We start from the raw sequence: 19130 nt of genomic DNA on the forward strand, positions 1-19130 counted from the left end.
GATACTGAAGCTCAGATGTGCTTTCAGGTTGCCCGATGATGGTACAAGTAGTTCCAGAAGAGCGCGACCGTAGAGGAAGCTCGGTCCTCCTCTGGAACGGGCGAAGCAGTGAAGTGATGTCTTCCTCAAACTCCTGCTTTATATCAGTCTCGACTGAGGGAAAAGCCCGTTGATCTGGATGTTGCAGATTTGCCGATTTTGAAGCTCCTTTTTCTGGTTCCCTGATCTCAATGCGAAAGCCTCCTGTGGTGACGGAATGCTTATGCATTCGTTGTCCCGGTGCGTTCCTCGTCATGATGCTTTGGTTGAAGTCTCTGTGTCTGAACACAGCGAGCCCGCGTAGCGGAAGCCTGACGCAGCTTGCTTTGAAGGTGCAAAGGAGAGGTCATCGGCTTGAAGGGTGTAGAGAGTGTCAGCAAAGTACTTGCGGGAAGTGGAAGTGAGCCGGACTGATTGGAGCGTGAGGGAAGTCTCTGTGTTGAGGTGATTGGGCATACCCGTGTAGCTCAACTGGCCCGGGAAACACGAAGGCCTTACACAGCTGGTCCACTCTGCGGAGGAGCTAAGCGTGGAAATTGTCGATGGCGTGCGGGTGGTTGAGGGTGGAAGGTCAGTTTCAGGAGTGTCACGAACGTGAGACGACAGTGATAACAGCTCGAGCTGCCCGGCTCGAGCGGGATGGCCCGCAATTTTTGAAGTCGTTGTGAAGTCGAGGTTGAAGGAGCGAAGGGTTAAAAAAGCATCGAACACACTGCCCTGTCCCTGTTGAGTTCCTGCCGCTCCTGCCACCACGCGGATCGGCTCGTGGTTGGTTAGTTCCAAAGAGACATGACACGGATACTTTGGCTTAGGACACACCTCTCTTTAGTACAGCGCGGCTCGGCGCTTCTCTCGCTGTTTTCTGCGACGAGAGTTCGACAAAAGGTTGTCGATCGACCATATACAATTTTCACCTAGATGTTGCTTACGCAATGTTCAATAAGGCAGTATTGGACCAGCTTCCACGGCATGCTCTTGAATTGGTTTATATCTCCAGTATATGAGTTCTCTCATTGAATGCTTACATGACAATACGGTCATGGCCGCGCTTCGTCATGTCGTAGGTAATGCCACTAACGGTACGAATAGTGTTGTAAGGCATGTTTAAGGTGTTGAGTGGATTGATATTAAGGAATGTATCAGGTAAGTTGAAGAAATGAATTTGTGAATGTTGATGTCTAAGGTTCAGCACGAAGGAAAGATCCAAGTACTTCTACCATGAACGTTGGAGAGCCAAATTATTGAGAGAGGAGTAGGGTTGGAGGCCCGGCCCGGCGCACGTCCTTAGCCTGTGACGACACGTTTAGATAGTACGAACAAGGAGGTATCAGTCTCTCTGAGTCTCGCCACGTGGTGGCTATCGAGGTTGCTATTTTCCGATTCAAGTCTTTAAAGGCTTGTGAGTCTTTGACAGAGCTTCTTTCAAATGAGCTTGAAAGTGGCGTAAGGATTGTTCTTTCATGACATGAGCACAATGCCCGCGCTGAGCTTGAAAGCAGCCTTGCGTTGAGTCCACTTCTGCATCATAAAAAGTCGGAGGCTGACCAAATTTAGCTGTCGTGGCCGGGATATCAACAATCCAGATTGGGAGATGTCAGACGTTCTTAGATTGTAAAAAGCCCAAAGCGAGCACATGCTGGCGCTTGCTGGCGCGGCCGCGTAATCTCATGGAATGGATTTGTTGGAAGCCATGGCCTGGATCTTCAACGTCTGATGAAAGACAGACTGGACCAAGGAGAGAAGGAGGGAGAAGAGAAAGGTATGGCGTAGGACCCACTGGAAGCAACGTGCATATGATGCGGGGGCGGAAGTGATGGCTGTGAGCGAGGAGCAGCACCAGGACTGCAGGAGGTTGCTCCGATTGGAGTCTTTGCTGGGCCAACGCGAATCGGTCTTGATAGGGGCGATCTGGTAAGCTGCAAGTGAAAAAAGTCGAGTTGTCTTGTTTTCCCGTCTTGTTGATTGGTTGTTTTGGTACGCGGGTTCGGCATCGCACGGCAGCCTCGCCTGGGCCGGTCGGATATTCGCATATTTGACAGCTAACGGTATCGCTGGGCACAACCGTGTCGGATCTACTGCTGTTGAGAGAGGCGCGGCTCGTTCAGGTTACTTGATGGACTCGGACTTGAAGAGTTGTTGCAGAAGGAGCCGTGCCTAGTGCCCGGCCGCTCGAACGCTTGCTTGCTTATTTCTGCTGCCTTCTGATTGGCTAAATGTCACAGTGGCTCCGCGCTGTTCGTTGTACTTGTTCCCAGTTGCAACGACCCTCAGTTTATATTTTTCTTGTTTGCCTTCTCTGTCTCTTCTCGTCGCCTCCTGCTCAAAACTACTGCCTGCTTAGTCGTTCAAGTTGTCGTTGTACATTATCATTCCATCTGCGCCACCATCGACTAGGCCCTTGCTAAAAGCGGCTCACCTTTCGAATCCAAAGCGAACTTCACAAGCTGCCTTGACACTCTGCTTCCACCTGCGCTTCTCGGTTTCTCTTCAAAAACAAAGCCTGCTGAATCTCTCCCCATCTCATTTTCAACAACTGCAAAATGTCTTTGCAGCCGCTGTTGCCCAAGCATCCGAATTCGAACGGTCTTCCTCCTTCTGAGGCCCCTCAGCATCCCGAAAAGCATTCAGGCAACAATGAAATCATTCGCGATACCATCATTGGCTTCGCTGATGGTCTGACTGTGCCTTTTGCGCTCACAGCTGGTCTGTCTTCGTAAGTGTTCCTCATCCTGCGTATAACAGTTGAAAAACAAACAAAAGCAATTTTCGGTTTGCGCCCGGGTGGTCTTGACTCAGCCTTGTCGACTTCGCACCGCGATCTTGGCGCATGCTGGGATATGCCTGGCTGACAGTTGACAGGATTGGTTCAACGCGTTTGGTCATTTTGGGTGGCCTCGCAGAGCTCTTTTCTGGTGCCATCAGTATGGGCCTTGGTGCCTACCTTGCTGCAGTAACCGAGAGCAAGACGTACGAAGTCGAGGAAGCGCGTGAAAGGCATGAAGTGGTGCATATGCCCAACGCTGAAGAGGAGGAGATTTACGAGATTTTCGAAGAGTACAAGTTGCCCAGGGAGACTGTCAAGCCTGTCGTCGAAGCACTGAAGAACGACCACGATATGTGGGTCAAGGTAAGAAGCCAAGGAGCATTTGCTTTTCCAAATATGAAGCACTAATCGACAACAGTTCATGATGGATTTCGAACTCAAGCTTGAGAAGCCTGCACTCAACCGCGCGTGGATCTCGGCCTTGGTCATGGGTGTTTCCTACTTTCTTGGTAAGTCGCGGGTATGACAAAGAAGAGAACGGAAGATGCTAATTCTTTCCAGGTGGACTTGTTCCGATGCTTCCGTACTTCTTCCTCTCCAAGATCAAGGACGCGCTTTTCACCTCTATCGCCATCACAGTTGTGGTGCTGCTCATTTTCGGTTACGTCAAGGCCAGCGCCACTGGATGCCCGAGGAAAACGTGCTTGTCCAGTGCTATCCAGACTCTAGTGGTTGGAGCACTGGCTGCGGCGACGAGCTACGCTATTGTGAGAGGCGTCGATGCGTTGAAACCAGGCAGCGACTGAAGGAGTGTTGGATTGCACGAAGTCGACGATTCTCCAGTTCTCTTCTTTATTCATGATTGCCTGCATTTCTGCAACTTGGTGGCTCGGGACCATGCATAGGACTAGGCTGGGACAGGACAGCAATGGAAGGTCTATAAGCAAAAGAGGATACCCCTAGGCCGAAATCGATTATCCGGCCATACGATTTTAGGAACAATGACGCGAGCAATAGCAGAATCCCCTTGAACAGTACTACATGGAGCAACACGGCTATTATTGGCGCCGTAGTCCCGGCACGAGCGTAAGCGGTGAGATGTCCCCACAAGGCTGATTCCGGGCGAGCCGCGCGTTTGCTTCTCTGGTTCTCGACGCGACGACCCATCAACTCAGGCCTTCGGATGTCGTGAAGTCTTGCCTTCCGCCCGCGCACGGGTGTCGCCGCCTCTTACCGGACTCCGATGTCGTCGAGCTCATGGGTCGGTCGGTGATAGCACTCTGGACAGAATGTTCTTGACATGCCAACCAATGATTCGGCGACAGCAGCCTTCTGCCTTGTTCCTGCGCGACCACGGAAAAGTGGTTACGCAGCGACTTGAGTGGAGAGATGGGTGAGCACGCGACATCAGCAGCGGCGGCGTTCCCGGATTCCGAACCCATTCACCAACGCATCACTTTCTTTTTCCATATCTCTCACCTCTGGCCTCGCATGATGGTCTTCTTGCTCATTGGGCGTTTTTGTTAGCTTGCGTAGATTCCTTCGTTCCTGTCTGAGTGTGCCTTGTGCCTGCCTTTGTTGTCTCACTCACTTCTACATGTCTCCCAGCCTGACGACGACCTTCCTTTCTGTTCTTCTCTCTCTCTTTCCAAGCGAACCTATTTGCCTATATTCTGATTCTGATGGTTCATCTGGCGTCATGGGCGCACTCAAGAACGTCGTTGAGCCAGGAGGTACGTCGGCATCAACGTCTATTTTGACATCTTGGCCTCAAACTGACTTCTTCAGCCATTGTGTTTGTCTTTACAGTTGGCACGCTCATCAACCGTCGGCGCAAAATACGCCAAGATGAAGATCCTGAGGCCTGCGCTCCCTTGCTCACTCCCTCTGATGAAGTGAACTCGGTGTCGATTCCAGAGACTTCTCGATTTCGTGGCAATCTGACATCACGGTTCTTGGCCAAATTCCCTTTTCTGATGGAGATTTGGTACTGGAACCTGAGCTACTGGTACATATCATCGCAGTCCGAGATTTTGGGAAACCATTAACCAGCGCAGGACATACCAACTTGCTCGCGCCTTGACCGCAACCCTGATCCGCAACAACAAGGCTATCTTCTCTACTGCACGCGATCATGCGCTGTCAGTCCTCTTCCTTGAGCACCGGCTCGGCTTTGCCGTTGAGCTTCGCCTCCAACGACTGATTCTTGGGTACGCCCCTGGTCTCATGGATCTCTTCGCCACAATCTACTACTCGCACATCGTAGTCGGTGTCGCCTTCCTGGTCTACATTTACACCTACCTCCCGACCCACATCTTTCGCACCATCCGTCGGACAATCGCGACAAACAACCTCATCGCCTTTTGCATCTTGACAGCCTACCGCTGCGCGCCCCCGCGCCTGCTTCCGCCCGAATACGGCTTCGCAGACATTTTGCACGGCGGGCCTCAACACACTGACCTCGACTCAAGCTCAGGATCCGCCTGGACCAACAACCGCTTCCAACTCACCATTGCCGCAATGCCTTCCCTCCATTTTGGTACCTCTCTCTTCCTCTGCATCTGCTTGCTGCGCTTCTCTCCACACCGCGTGCTCCGATTCCTGGCACCGCTCTGGCCGGCTGCGATGCTGCTCACAATTCTGGCGACGGCGAATCATTTCGTGCTTGACGCCTTGGTTGGTGCGGTCGTTCCGGCGCTTGGCTGGCGTTGGAATCGTTTGTGGTTGGTACTGGAGCCAGCCGAGAACTGGTTGTTCTGGGTGCTGCGCACGGAAAAGCCCAGTCCAACCGGTAAATACGGTGCTAGGAGAGCATGGAGTCCGAGCCTGGGTCAGAGTCGCGACGGAAGTCCTGATTCGGGAGCAGGAAACAAGAGAGCGTCATTGTTGGATTGAGCCTGGGAGCGTGGGCATCAACTTGGAGAGGTCCGGATTTTACTGGCTGCATTGAGAGGGTATAGAATATGACCAGAATCAAGACCGATATCCCTAGAATCCCTACATCCGGATCGGACATCAAACGTCTTTGCGGCCCAGGCCAAGCTCACTCCGCTTTTACGTACTATGGTCCAACCAACGTTGACGCTCACGATTAAGCTGAGAGGTCCATGCTTTGGGGGCCAAAGAAACTGCAAGTTGGATTGGTTGGATCCACATTAAGGTTGTCAAGCTTTCAGCTGATCCATCTGACAGGCAGGTTGAAGCGGTGGAACCACCTTCACATCTCCTCGCTCTTGCAAGTTTTTCGCGCGTCGTGCGAGGCAGCAACGTCCGACAATGTCGACTACGCCACCAAAGGAATAATTGCACAGGGTCTCGCGTGGCTTTGCGAATCCTACGGCGTGCAAATGGAATGTGAATCTTGACGGAGAGGAGTAGTGAGGCCTATTGTATTCCTCTCAACGCAAGTTCTTGTCGGAAGCAAAAGGACTCGCAGCTGAATGGTGGTTATTTTGTATGGCAGGCGGTGCTTCCAGAGGATTTGAATGTTGGTTTTGACAGCAGCAAGGAACCGCGGCAACGAGACCTACCTAGAAACCAGGGCGCAGCACAGACCCTTCGGCAGTCCACCCCAAAAACACACCATTCAACGCCACTCCCCTCTGCAGGCTGAATTTTGGCCCCATGCAGCAGCACTATATGCAGGCGGTCAGCAATGGGCGGATCAAGACCCAAGGGGGCTGCTTCAGCCCAGAGCGCAGTACCTAGCCGCAGCCTACCCTTCTTTCTACTACTTTCCCCCATGGCCCATGATGCCGCCCCTCGGACTCCATAATATCACTTCAGGCCCTTTCGTGTCCCGTTGAAGTGGAAGCACGAGGCCGATCGGCGCCGCCATGGGTATCACTTTCTACGTCGCATTCGTCTCGCTGCTGTCTCTTGCCCGTCTGTCGTATTCAGCCCCCTCGGCAATATCTTTGAAGCCCAGCCAATACTGGTGAGTCGAATGACTCCGCGCGACTCGAGTCAAGTTATTCTGACATAAGTACAGGGACGGCGACGATGGCCCGTGGTCATCGTTCCAATTCTCCATAGGCGAGCCCGCGCAGAGTTTGCGACTATTCCCAGCTACCGGCCAGTCGGGGACGTGGCCGGTCGTCCAGGAAGGCTGCTCGAGCGTGCTCACTAACCTGTCCTTCTCGACCTGCGAGGCTGCCCGCGGAGAGCTCTTTTACACCAACGAGTCGAGCTCGTGGAACCTGACTGGCACGTACATCCTGAACACTCTATATGTCGAGCCGCAGCTGGGGATAGGAACGGACGCAAGAGCGAGATTCGGCACCGACAAGCTGGGTTTGAGCTGGCCTCAGAACGGACTTCCCACGTTGAACAAGTCGGTCGTGGGTGGGATCGCGGTGAATGATTTCTACATTGGCGCATTTGGTCTCGCCCCGTACGATCAATTCTTCGAGTCCTTCAACACGGACGCAAAGTCCACCTTGACCACCCTCGTTGACGAATCCATGATCCCCAGCAGGTCCTGGTCGTACACTGCTGGAGCATACAACCATGAACCAAGCGCCTATGGCAGTCTGACCCTCGGAGGATATGACACGACCCGTTTCGAGCAAAATGACATCTGGATAGGATTCGGGTCAGACCAATCTCGCGACCTCCTGGTGGCCGTCCAAAAAGTAGAAACGAGCCTTACGAGTACCCCTCTCATGAGCAGCGCCAACTTCTGGTTCATCGACTCCCTCGTGGCCTCCATGTGGTTCCCCAAAGACGTGTGCGACGCGTTCCAAGAAGCCTTTGGCCTGCAGTGGGACAGCGAAAACTCCATCTACCTCATCAACGGGACGCAGCATGAAGCGCTACTCGCCAAAAACCCGACCCTGACCTTCACCCTGGGCGCCACGCAGTCGAGCACCGCTACCATCCAAATCACCATGCCGTACGCCAACCTCGCGCTCAACGCCAGCTACCCCTTCTACCCCAACTCGACGCGCTACTTCCCCCTGAACCGCGCCGCCAACACGACGTCGTACACGCTGGGCCGCGCCTTCCTGCAAAATGCGCACGTCATAGCAAACTACGACAACTCGACCTTTAACGTGGCGCCGGCGCTCTTCCCGGACAACGGCGTCGCGGCAAACATTGTGCCGATCCAAAACGCCACGGTCACAGACGACGGCTCCTCGGGTCTGAGCACCGGTGCCAAAGCCGGCATCGCCGTCGCCGTGGTCTGCATTGCGCTCATCGTCCTTGCCATTTTGGGCTGGTTCCTGTACCGCCGTCGCAAGCAACAGCGCCTCGAACGCGAAGCAAAGGCCGCCGCCGAAGCGAAGGAGGCCGAAGTCGCCGCCGCGGCGGCAGCAGAGGAGGAAAAGAGACGCGGCAACGAGCTGGACGCGCTGGGCAACTCGCGCCACGAGATGCAGGGCGACTCGGAGCAGCTCAAGGCGGAGATGGCAGCGGGCGAGGAGGCGCAAAAGAGAGCCGAGATGTCGGCCGGAGACGACGCGATGAAGAGAGCCGAGATGTCCGCTGGACAAGACGGCGAGAAGAGAGCCGAGCTGTACGCCCCGCATGTCCAGGCCGTCTACGAGATGCCCGCCGAGCCGATCGATTTGCCGTTGCTGGAGACGCCCGAGACTGCTGGCACGCCGGTCCCTAGGGCGGAGATGGAGGCAGAGGATGTCCAAGGGGCGAGGAGGGATGTGCGGACGCCGAGTCAGATCGAGAGGGACAGAGTGGATGCGAGTGAGAGGCGGAGTTTATTGTAGATTCTTTCTTGGGCTTTGTTGTACCATCTGGTGTTAGGTTTGGTCTTGTGTTTGCATCTAAGAGCGTTTGGGAGCTATTTGTGTGCAACTCATCTTCTGTTCCGAGCATTAGAAATAATACCCAGCATTGGCGCACTTTTCTTAACCTCCTTTTTGGGACATTGCACAATCTGAAAAACCCAAGAGCGACCTCATTCCCAGTGCAAACAAACTTGTCTTACTTGGCGTTTGTCTTATCCAATGTGTTGCGCTTGTCCGAGGCCTGGTAGCAAAAGTCGTGGCACACATAGGAGCTTGACCACGAGAAAGAAACAAAGTAGAAGCGGCCGTAGACTAGTAGAAACTTTCTTTCTTAAAAGATACGCATATAGGGAGCATTCAAGCGCCTTTCGCACTTGATATTAAGAATTTCCCAAGTCATTTGCGTCGAGTTACAGGGAGCAGTCGTACCGGTAGCTACGTGTGCCACGACTTTTGCTACCAAGCCTCGGTCCTTGAACACCGTCATGGCCGGCCAACGCATAGTGTTGCAGTCACCTTGGGTTGAGTTCACTTATTCTTACCTTGAACCGATCTAATACAAGACGATAGCGATATGCATGTCAAATAATAGGCGCAGTACCAGTGATTCGCACAGCATCAAGAGCGTTCGAGTTGCCAACAGCCCACTATGCTATGTCCGTAGGAAAGATTGGGGCTGCCTGCTAGGAGACGAGGGGAAAGCTGTTGAGCGAGCGTCCTGGCATAATCTCAAACTTGCAAGTCCCAAGGTCTTTGACGCAGCAGTTGAGATAAGAGTCATCCCCACAGATGTAAGAGACCGTTTTCATAAAGAGTGGGGGTTCACATTCCAGTCACCATCAACCACATGGCCTGAAACACAACACAATTCTTAGTCCTCGAGACGGTCAAGCAACTCACACAACTCTCTTGCGACGAATGCGGGATCGTCTTGCTGGATAAAGTGACCGCAGTTGGAGGCAATGACGGGACCTTTGACGTGGTCGCAATCGGCAATTTGCACCAGGCCAGAGTTGTAAGCACGCCAGGCAGGATTGACGTAAGCATTGGTGAGGGCGACGGGTATGGAAAGACTGCCCTTTTGGAATGGTCAGCTGCCGACCAATGGAATCGAATTCAGCGAGGAGGAGCAGGGTGGTGGTACCGTCTGGCCTTGTCTCGCGAACTCATCTGGATCATGGCCCACAACGGTCAGCAGGAGTTCTCGTCCGCTGGGGCCAAGTGGCAGCTTCGGGGCGTGGGCAAGTGGGAGGAGGTCGGGGAGATTGCGCCTGTCGAGGCGTTCGCGATTGGGCACAGTGGGATGGAACATGGCGCGGTATTTTTCAATGGTGGTGCGGAGGTCGTCGACGGACGTGTCGGCGGGCAGTGTCGCCGGGTCAAAGTCTGGGGAATCGGGATCTGGGAACAGCGAAACAAAGTCGGAATTGGCCATCATCGAGTCGAGAAACAGACAGCCAGCGACGGAGCCCGGATGTTGCGCCGCGTAGAGACGAGTGATTGGACAGCCGATAGAGTTGGCGACGAACAGTAAGCGCATGCGATGCAGCGGCATGGCCAGCTCGTCGGCGGTGAGGCGCGTCAGCAGCTGATGCAAGTCGTCGACGACGGCGCGGACATCGTGGCCGTAGGGCGTGTCTGGATCATCAGTAGGATCGGGATCCGAGAGACCTTGGCCGTAGCGGTCGTAGGTGATGATGGCGGGCAGATGTTGTTGACGGAGGTCCTGGAGGAGGTTGTGGGAGGCCTCGAATGACGTCGCTGGGAGCAACAGGCCGTTGATGAAGACGACGAGCGTGGCAGCCAGCGGGCCGTGGGGCGGGCGTGGCGGGGTAACTGAGCAGCGGAGAGCAGCGCCGGGCTTGGAAGGGAGAACTATCGACAAGTCTCTTCTTCCTGCCATGGCGATGATGATGTTGTAAGAAGAAGACTGTTGTTGTACGGCATGTGAAGAATGACTCGCTGAGCTGCAGGCACAACCAGGAACCTTAGCGGGTCGACGCGGCCGCTGCGGGATGGGCCCTGATCAGTGATGTGGCCTGGCCCAACACGGACGACCCTTGGGTTTTGACAGCGTCCCTCACTTCTTTACTTAGCATTCACTCTCTCTCTCTTCGCTCGACTACTACTCCGCATTCCACCTCCGCTGTCAATCCAACCCCAAACACCACTTCCACCTGCCAACCTCCACATCTCCATCCCATTTTGCTGCCTCGCGCCCGCCGCGTTCGTTCGCAATGGCAGCCGCCTTCTCACCGGACGGCGCTGCCCTGACAGACTCCGGTATTCTCTCCCCCGCCTGCTCCAATTCGTCGCCCACCCGGACCATTGCTTACCTTACTGACTGCCTTACGACAGTCTCCTCTCCACTCTCGCCCACCAATCACCAACCAAAAAAGTCCCCCCCGTCTGCTTTTCAGCCTACGCCAAACGACGCTCTTTACATGTCACTGTCATCACTACCGCCCCCAGTCTTTCCAATGCCGTCCAACGTTCCTGTCCGCGAGAGCATACCCTCCGCGAGCCAACTGCCGTCCAACGCCTCGTCGCGACAGACCTCGTCCATGGTTTGCTCTCCGTTGACACCTCCGGACCATGGCATGGTAGGGAGCGTTAACACGAGCACTTCTCAGCTGAGCTTCAATTCAACGTCGGTCGAAGAGTGGAGAAGCCTGCTCGCAGATGCCCGTAGTGGCTTCGAAAAAGAAAGGCAGACCTGGGATCAGGAGCGACGGTTATACCAGCGCGAGATATCAGTGCTCCGAATGCAGATGGAGGCCAAGGACTCGGAGCTGCTCGTCATGACGACCAAGTTAAAGCAGGCCGAGCTTGCAGTCGAGAATCCGGGCGGCTTCCACCGACAGATTGTGTCACCTCCATCGGCCAATGGAAACGGCACTGCAACACGAGTGTCGCCAATCAAAAGCCCACCAACGTTGGATGCGCCTCGCCCGTCGTTGGCTGCTCCTTCAGGACAGACCAGTGTGCCAGGCACCGCAAATGATCGCGTGCCCACGTTTGACTTTTCGCATCATGGTTCTGGCGAACCCGGCTGTAAGTCAATTGATAAAATGGACCCACATCACCGTGCCTGCATGCGCTGACTTGCCTCGGCATCTTTTGCAGGGCACAATTTTGAAGAAGACCCTCCTTCGCCCGCAACCACGGCAGCAAATCTTTCGCCAGCACCAGAGTCATACCGCAGGCACGCCGGCCATACCCCTGGGAAGACTGGCTCTTTCAGCTCTTTCCAAACACCGGGAGATAAGACTCCTAGACCTCTTGATCTTGGCCCACCTCCTGCAGAGGACCAAACGGCCATTCAAACAGATGGCAGCGAGGACGGCGACGATCTTTCTCTGCAAGAGCCTCTGTACCTTCCGCCGAACCCTGAAAGGTCAGACAGCAGCTTCATGCTTGGCGCGCTGCAGGAAAAGCTTGCGTCGATAAGCGAGAATCCCGACGAAGCGAGGCCGGCAGTCTTGCAAGGGGCGCCGCCTTCCGACACGACGGCATCCGAAATCGACGCAACAGAAGACCCGGCTCCATTGCCTTCTGATGTGGAAGACGCACCAGGAACGGGCGATCACGAGGTCCCTGGCATCAAGCTCAAGACGAAGCGGAGCTGCAATTTCGGAGCGCCCATAGGGTCCATGCCCAGGAAAAGGAACCCATCAGATTTTGACGATTACTAGCCTTTTGATGATACCCCTCGCTCAAGGAGTGGAGCGGAGCTTGAACGTACCTATGCTGGCCATTGGGATTCCAGGCCATTTGTATTTGACGAATTTCCTTACTTTTCCACGGCTGGCTGTAGCGAAAAAAGATAGACTTCAATCACCAATGACGGACGATCAAGGTAGCCAAAAGTGGTTTCTGAGGACGGCTCTGCATAGCTCAAGGAGCTCGACATGAGCCGACGATATGGACACGGAGTTGCAGGCCACACTTTCGGTTTGTTCATGGTCTTGTGGTCGGTTGACTACGGGCTGAAAAAAGCTGAAACGCATATTTCGGGCTCTCGAGCCGAAATCAATGGCGTACAAAAGGGAGTGAGTGGATGGAGCTCTGAGGTGGCGCGCTCCACATTCTTTGCGCAACCACCAACCTGAACAGGAGTTGAAAGATAGCCAAACAGGCCAAATGGAGAACAATAGAATATATCGTAAGCAAAAGGCTGCCCGATCGAAGATGATTCTACGCATTTTGTATCGCATCGTCCAACCAACGTTGGCGTTCGCTGGATGACGTGCAGGTAAATGTCCCCGCGCAATCCACCCCTTGCATCTTCGTTAGACCGTTGTTCAGATGATTTCCACACTCCCTCTACACCAACATACCTCTCGACGCGCACATCACGCCCTTCCGCGTCGCTTTATCTCCCTCGCTCTCTGGAAAGAGGGAGGTCAGCAGCCATGGCTCCTCGCCACATGCTCCCAAGGGAGACGCCAGAGACAACGTCGACGACGGTTCCTTGCGTCACAATATTCGCTCTAGACACGACACCGTGGATCGCGGCCTCTATTCCTGACGTGGGGTTTCGCTGTGGCCGGCTTTGGCTGTCATCTTGTCTCACATGAGCCAATGCAGGTACTCCTGGCGAGGAGATGAGGGTATAAGTTTGCGTCGACTAACCACAACAGCATGGAAGTGAGCAGATAAGTACAGACGGCGAGCAGATACATCCTGCTGCTCGACGCTTGCGCGCTTGCTGTCTTTACCGTTCTTCCATCTCGTTATTCTCTCGTCGCTCACTCCGGCTCGCCGAGCTTGTCATTCTCTCCCTCTTTGCCTCATCCCTCCTTTGCCCACACCCACCCTCTTCCTTCATTCCAAAACCGCGTGCGAGCACGCGTACGAGCAGCGGGACGACGCCGATCCAGCGCGTCACTCCTTCCCTTGACCTACCCTCCTCTACCCTGAGCCATATCACACGGTCCCTACTTGAGGCACTTTATATCATCGAGGCCATTCGCTATACCAGTTTCCCCTCCGACCCGGTCGTTATTTTACCTAACTCTCATTATTGCTTTGAAGAGAGGCAAACGGAATCAAAAGATGAAGCTCTTCAACGTCGTTCTTTTTGCGGCCACGGCCGCAGCCGCTGCTATTCCCATGCCGCTCAATGAGGCGGATGTGGAGATTTTGAGGGCGCGTGGTGTTAGTGAGGTATGTATGCTCTTTGACCCTTGTCATGATCTTTCATGTCGTTTTCACTGGCTCTATACACTTCCTGTTTCCCCATACCCACTAACCCAAGCACCAACTACGGCCTCACTAACTCCGTTGACCCAGGCCGACATTGCTCACGCACTGCACCCATCCCCCGCCAACCCCGTGGCCTCGCTCCTCCGGCGCAACATCGACGCCGACGGCGAGGTGCAGCCCTCGCACTACCTCTCGCCGCACCCGCACATCACGCGGCGTTGGGAGGGCGCGGGCGACATGAGCGCCGTCGAGCACGACAGTAGCCTCACTCCCGCACACAAGGAGCACAAGATAGCCATCTTCCACTTCATGGACAACCTCATGAGCGGTCACTTGAGCGGCATTGCCGCGGGCACGGGCGGCACTGCGCTGCGGAAGAGGGACGCGGAGGTGGACGAGGAGAAGCGGAGCTACGTTGGCGGTGGCTCGCAGGCCAACAAGTTTTCGAGCTTTGGTTTCATGAATGGGGGCATGCCGCGCATCATGAGTTGGAGGGGTGGTAGGAAAGGACACGGCGCCAACTCTGCCAATGTCAACTCGAATGCCAATGCCAACAACAACAACAAGGCTCTCTCCACCACGACGACTTCTTCCTCGAGCGCCAACGCAAACGCAAACTCGGCTGTCAAGGCCAACAGCAACGCGATCAAGGTCACACGCGCCGAGGAGGAGCTGACCCGGCCTGAGAGGTGGGTGTATCGGTGGTGAGGCTGAGGCCAGGTTTCCCTCGTCCCCCTCGGTCCGCCCTCTCCATCTCCTGCTTCTTCTTCTGCCCGTCTCTGCCTCTCTCCTTCCTCTCGCTCTTTCGATTAAAATCAAAACACCTGGCTGAGGTCCTTGCCCCTCGGCGTCGGGGCGGCTGCAGTCCTAGGTCGGAGAAACGCCACTACAAACACCACGGCAGCCACCATCAGACGCAGCATCAACAGCAGTCGGATGACGAGCATGATGGTCGCAGGGCATATGGCGGCGGTGCGGCGGTGGCGAGGGTGCTGCCCGGGTGGGTGCGGATCTGGCGCTGAAGTTGTGATGGAGTTTGGTGAGTCGGAGGAGGCGGAGAGAAAGGGAGAGGAGGGTCAAGGGGAGTGAGAGTGGAGAGGACTGAGGCAGCGTCAGAGTAGACATTTACGACCATCTCCTTTTGTTTGCTTGGCTTGGCTTCGGTTCTCTTGCCTTCTCTTCTCTTCTCGCACTCCTTGGTCGCTCAATGCTTCCTGACTCTTGCCTCCTAGAGTTGGTTGTTGTTGTTGTTGGAGATGGTGTCGAGAGTGGAGGTGGTTGGGTGTGTTGTGTTCAGTGTATCGTATCATGTCACTTGTTGTCTAGCAAAGGTCTACTTACTCCCATCCCCTTCCAATGCCTCCTCAATTTGCAGCCGGCTGGCTGTACGCAGCTTATCCCCTATGCCGAGCCTCTTACATTGGGCAGCGAACACCAACAACCACGCATCGCCGCAACCCGGACTGTTGAAGCACGAGACTAGCAGCCGGGGCTGAGGAAGCAGTTGGAATCCTACAGCTTCACACCCTTCCTCGCCTCGGATAATTGCAGCAGAAAGAGTGAGGTCAGATTCCTAGATGCACCTCTCCCTATCTCTCGGCGCAAAGGATGGATTACCCAAGTTGGCAATCTTCCATCGCACCGAGGAGCAGCAGCACCAGCACCAGCAGTGGGCGGTTGCAAGACCAATAGCGCCACGCATTCGTCACAACGTGAGGGCTCAACAAAACCTGGGGAGGTGCGCCACCAACAACGTGAGAAACAGGCCGTGGTGGACCCCCACAGGCGCGGAAACAAGCCGTGCTTGCAAGGAACTGTTGGCGCTGCTGTATGTTTGTACGGTGGGTGTACCTCTGCAGCAAGCCCACAGAACGCATGCGCATATGACGGGGCATTGGTGGTGGCCTACCCAACCCCCACGCGTAAAGATCGTCCGTTCAAGGCGTGTCTGTCCCAAGAGCATCTTGCAGGTCATTGAAATTTCTGAAAGCCCTTTGCGTCACGTCTCCTGATACCAACGTTATCAGATGGTGTCGGCCAACAACCGATTGAGCGGACATCGAGAAAACAGCTCCGCCTGGCCAACAAGCATCAGATTGACGTCCAGACTGCACCCCTGCTTGACGTAACTGTGGGGCCCTCTGTCCGTGAGCATAGTATCCACAGCGCACCGCAGTGCGGGGTATACATGCGGGGTACGTAGGGGAAGGGGAACACCACATAGTGGTTCTTTTGCCGTTTGGCGCCACTGCGCAGACCCACTGTGGAGCCGGTGAAAAGAGTTCCGAAGACGCGTGGGACGGTGTTGTGGTGAGAAATTGGTCGAGATGTCGTGGTGGTTGGCTGCCGTTGTCCATGTGGATGTTGGCTGGGACGCCGCATGGCGCTGCTCTCCGGGGAAGATGGCGGCAGCATCAATTCGGAAGACGGCGGGGCAATTCCGCCTGCGTTGCCTGCCTGCCAGTCAATGTGGTTCTTGCTGGAGCAGGACAACCAGGGCGGTCCTGTCAACTGGCGCACCTGATGTGATGTTTGAGGCCCACGTCCACAGCCGCTGCCGCTGCACGCCAGAGCCTTATCCCGGAGACCTTTCAGAAACGGGAAATGGCAAGCGCTCGGATGGCCTGTTTAGTGCGTTCCTAAATCAGATATCCCATTTCTCCGAGCATGGTCGTTTGTTGTACTCAGACGTATAAAAGTGTCGACGCAGTCGTGATTGCGGAGGGAATTGCCAGTTGACATTTTCAAAACGCTCCACTGTTCCTGTGCGCAATCAAGTTTTAAAATTGACCTGTGTTTGAGTGCTCCTTGGATAGATATGCATTTCCAAACAGAGACTGGCGATGGCGAAAACGTCTACGCGAGCGGAACCAATGGCTTGAACGCGGACATTGAGACGGATGTCATTGTGGTCGGCGCCGGCTTTGGTGGCATTTACTTGCTCCACAAGCTGAGGGATGAGTACGGTTACGACGTCAAGATATTTGAGGCTGGAGAGGAACTGGGTGGTGTCTGGTAAGCTCTCGCGCTTGATTGTCAGAACTGGCCAGTAACTGTCTCAGGCATTGGAACTGCTACCCAGGCGCAAGAGTCGATTCCATGGTCCCGGTGTATGAGTTGAGCATCGAAAAGCTCTGGAAGGTAGGATGAATGCTCCCTGTGCGCCAACAAATAATGACTAATTTTTTTGAGTAGAACTGGACCTGGACAGAGAAGTATCCAGACTACGCGGAGCTCCGAAAGTACTTCGAGTTCGTCGAGGAAAAGCTCGATATCAAGAAGGATGTCTTCTTCCGGTCCAAGGTTGTGCACGCGCACTTTGACAAGCCCTCGGCGAGATGGATCGTCAAGACTGAGGATGGCAGAATTGCGCGCGCAAAGTTCTTCATTTGTTGCACCGGTTTTGCTGCCAAGAGGCACTTCCCAGACTGGCCTGGGTTCGAGAAGTTCCAAGGAGAAATGCATCACTCTTCTTTCTGGCCAAATGAAGGCGTCGATGTTACCGGCAAGCGCGTGGCAGTCATTGGGACGGGGTCCACGGGCATCCAGATCGCACAGGAGACGGCGAAGACGGCGAAGTCTGTAGCGGTGTTCCAGCGCACACCGAACCTGTGTCTTCCCATGCGACAGAAAAAGTTGACAGTGGAGGAACAAGAAGCGAACAAGAAGAATTATCCGGCATTGTACGACTACCGCCTTACCACGTTCTCTGGCTTCCCCATGGACTTTGCCAACCGGAATACGTTCGACGACACCCCCGAGGAGAGGGAGAGGTTCTATGAGGAGTTGTGGGAGAAGGGTGGATTCCACTTCTGGCTGGGCTCCTACAAGGTCAGTTACAGGCGGCCGTCTTGATTTTCGCATGACTAATAGCTCCCTAGGACATGCTCTTTGATGAGAAGGCCAACGACGAGGCATGGAAGTTCTGGTCGAAGAAGACGCGAGCCCGCATCTCTGACCCAAAGAAGCGGGATCTGCTGGCCCCCTTGGAGAGACCGCATCCCTTTGGCACCAAGCGTCCGTCGCTAGAGCAAAACTTTTACGAGATGATGGATCGCCCGGAAAACGAGATTGTCAATGCCAAGGAGACCCCCGTTGTGGAGGTGACCGAAAAGGGGCTCAAAACATCGGATGGCCAGGAGCGAGAATTCGACGTCATCGCTATATGTACCGGCTTTGATGGAGTCACAGGCGGTATGAAGAGCATGGGATTGATGGATGTTGATGGAAAAGACATAAATGAGAAGTGGAAGAACGGAACTTACACAGGTTTGGGCATGACCCTCTCGGGGTTCCCTAATTTCTTCTTCCTGTACGGCGCCCAAGGACCAACGGCTTTCAGCAATGGACCGAGCTGCGTTGAGTGTCAAGCAAACTGGATCATTGACGCTCTGGCGAAGATGAAGAGAGAGGGCATCACCTATCTCGACCCAACGAAAGAGAGCGAGAAGAGGTGGCGGGAGAAAGTTGAGGAGTTGAGCAAGGCAACACTGTTCCACAATGTCGATTCGTGGTACATGGGCGCGAATATCCCGGGCAAGGTCAGAGAGCAGCTGAGCTTTGCTGGCGGATTTCCCATGTACATCCAGGAGGTGTGGAAGTCGCTGTACAATGGGTTCGAGGGGTTCATTACAGCGTAGACGGGTAGATCAAGGCTTGGTACCACAGCTGCGACTGCTTTGTGTGTGTTGTTGGAGGGGTTTGAGTGGTCCTTGTTAGACGTCTTGTGAGATAGACATTTCCAGTCTCCGTTGTATGCGCCGGAATTTTTGACATCAGCGTGAACAAAGAGAAACAAGAGTAGAGACATAGGAGAAGACATGAGAAAGCTTGAACTTGAATATGTGGAATTCGCTGTTCTGGGAGGGAGGACGATGAAGAAAGTAAACAGAAGTCCCAAGCGCCTTCGCAAAAGTCACACGGCCATGGCCGCTCATTGTCTTTTGGCATAAGAGGTATTCGATCGAATGATCACTGTGAATCTATGTTATTTCTTCAAATACTTCCTAGCTCTTCACAACGATGCTTCTTCGCCGATGGTCTTTTTGAGACCAAGATTTTCAAAAGTCGCTTTTGTATGTGACTTTGGTATCAGCCTCGGACAGGGTAAGCGAATGAATAATATTTGAATGGAGTAAACAATGGTAGGCATAGAATGTCAATTAAGTGAGTCGGACATGTGAAAGGATGATGAAGAAAGGAGCCGAAAGGCGACGCGTTGAGGATGTGAGGGCGGCGGTCGGCCGAAGTCGCGCCCGCGGGAAAGACCGGCGGGCCCGCCAGGACGTCATCACCAAGGTACATCTATCCAGCTCCTTCCAGCAGCCTACCTCACCCACCTTGTGCCTCCCTCATGGCTCCAACTCGACCCT

The 19130-nt window shown here is 54.5% G+C and overlaps 9 protein-coding genes across 9 annotated transcripts; 6 read left to right on the forward strand and 3 right to left on the reverse strand.

The window, feature by feature from the left end:
- Positions 1 to 2579: 2579 nt before the first annotated feature.
- BKA78DRAFT_330440 (Ccc1 family) lies at positions 2580 to 3609 on the forward strand (the record flags this gene model as incomplete). Its single annotated transcript, XM_066889779.1, has 4 exons — positions 2580 to 2752; positions 2899 to 3166; positions 3222 to 3312; positions 3365 to 3609. The coding sequence occupies 4 exons, from the start codon at positions 2580 to 2582 to the stop codon at positions 3607 to 3609; spliced, it is 777 nt and encodes a 258-aa protein (XP_066746470.1).
- Positions 3610 to 4502: 893 nt separating this feature from the next.
- BKA78DRAFT_350945 (PAP2 superfamily-domain-containing protein) lies at positions 4503 to 5698 on the forward strand (the record flags this gene model as incomplete). The annotated part of the gene is made up of 3 exons (XM_066891074.1): positions 4503 to 4536; positions 4592 to 4811; positions 4861 to 5698. The coding sequence occupies 3 exons, from the start codon at positions 4503 to 4505 to the stop codon at positions 5696 to 5698; spliced, it is 1092 nt and encodes a 363-aa protein (XP_066746471.1).
- Positions 5699 to 6639: 941 nt separating this feature from the next.
- BKA78DRAFT_378066 (aspartic peptidase domain-containing protein) lies at positions 6640 to 8807 on the forward strand (the record flags this gene model as incomplete). The annotated part of the gene is made up of 3 exons (XM_066892898.1): positions 6640 to 6740; positions 6795 to 7196; positions 7281 to 8807. The coding sequence occupies 3 exons, from the start codon at positions 6640 to 6642 to the stop codon at positions 8527 to 8529; spliced, it is 1752 nt and encodes a 583-aa protein (XP_066746472.1). The 3' UTR covers positions 8530 to 8807.
- A 294-nt stretch (positions 8808 to 9101) lies between these two features.
- Positions 9102 to 10460, reverse strand: BKA78DRAFT_308812 (Alpha/beta hydrolase fold-1). Its single transcript, XM_066887969.1, has 2 exons — positions 9695 to 10460; positions 9102 to 9628 (listed from the first exon to the last, which is right to left on the reverse strand). Exons 1-2 carry the CDS (start codon positions 10451 to 10453, stop codon positions 9422 to 9424), a joined length of 966 nt encoding a protein of 321 aa, XP_066746473.1. The 5' UTR covers positions 10454 to 10460; the 3' UTR covers positions 9102 to 9421.
- Positions 10461 to 10636: 176 nt separating this feature from the next.
- BKA78DRAFT_97602 (uncharacterized protein) lies at positions 10637 to 12325 on the forward strand. Its single transcript, XM_066894075.1, has 3 exons — positions 10637 to 10833; positions 10909 to 11604; positions 11677 to 12325. Exons 1-3 carry the CDS (start codon positions 10788 to 10790, stop codon positions 12243 to 12245), a joined length of 1311 nt encoding a protein of 436 aa, XP_066746474.1. The 5' UTR covers positions 10637 to 10787; the 3' UTR covers positions 12246 to 12325.
- BKA78DRAFT_97603 (uncharacterized protein) lies at positions 12326 to 12817 on the reverse strand. The gene has a single exon (XM_066894076.1). The coding sequence runs from the start codon at positions 12765 to 12767 to the stop codon at positions 12405 to 12407; it is 363 nt and encodes a 120-aa protein (XP_066746475.1). The 5' UTR covers positions 12768 to 12817; the 3' UTR covers positions 12326 to 12404.
- Positions 12818 to 13608: 791 nt separating this feature from the next.
- BKA78DRAFT_350949 (uncharacterized protein) lies at positions 13609 to 14466 on the forward strand (the record flags this gene model as incomplete). The annotated part of the gene is made up of 2 exons (XM_066891075.1): positions 13609 to 13719; positions 13846 to 14466. 2 exons carry the CDS (start codon positions 13609 to 13611, stop codon positions 14464 to 14466), a joined length of 732 nt encoding a protein of 243 aa, XP_066746476.1.
- Positions 14467 to 14545: 79 nt separating this feature from the next.
- BKA78DRAFT_97622 (uncharacterized protein) lies at positions 14546 to 15220 on the reverse strand. The gene is made up of 2 exons (XM_066894077.1): positions 15100 to 15220; positions 14546 to 14859 (listed from the first exon to the last, which is right to left on the reverse strand). The coding sequence occupies exons 1-2, from the start codon at positions 15103 to 15105 to the stop codon at positions 14626 to 14628; spliced, it is 240 nt and encodes a 79-aa protein (XP_066746477.1). The 5' UTR covers positions 15106 to 15220; the 3' UTR covers positions 14546 to 14625.
- Positions 15221 to 16498: 1278 nt separating this feature from the next.
- Positions 16499 to 18562, forward strand: BKA78DRAFT_97632 (cyclopentanone 1,2-monooxygenase). Its single transcript, XM_066894078.1, has 4 exons — positions 16499 to 16773; positions 16821 to 16899; positions 16954 to 17589; positions 17640 to 18562. Exons 1-4 carry the CDS (start codon positions 16577 to 16579, stop codon positions 18396 to 18398), a joined length of 1671 nt encoding a protein of 556 aa, XP_066746478.1. The 5' UTR covers positions 16499 to 16576; the 3' UTR covers positions 18399 to 18562.
- The last annotated feature ends 568 nt before the right edge of the window (positions 18563 to 19130 follow it).

This window comes from Phyllosticta capitalensis (assembly GCF_038381095.1).
Source record: "Phyllosticta capitalensis strain CBS 128856 chromosome Unknown BKA78scaffold_3, whole genome shotgun sequence".
Taxonomy (NCBI): domain Eukaryota; kingdom Fungi; phylum Ascomycota; class Dothideomycetes; order Botryosphaeriales; family Phyllostictaceae; genus Phyllosticta; species Phyllosticta capitalensis.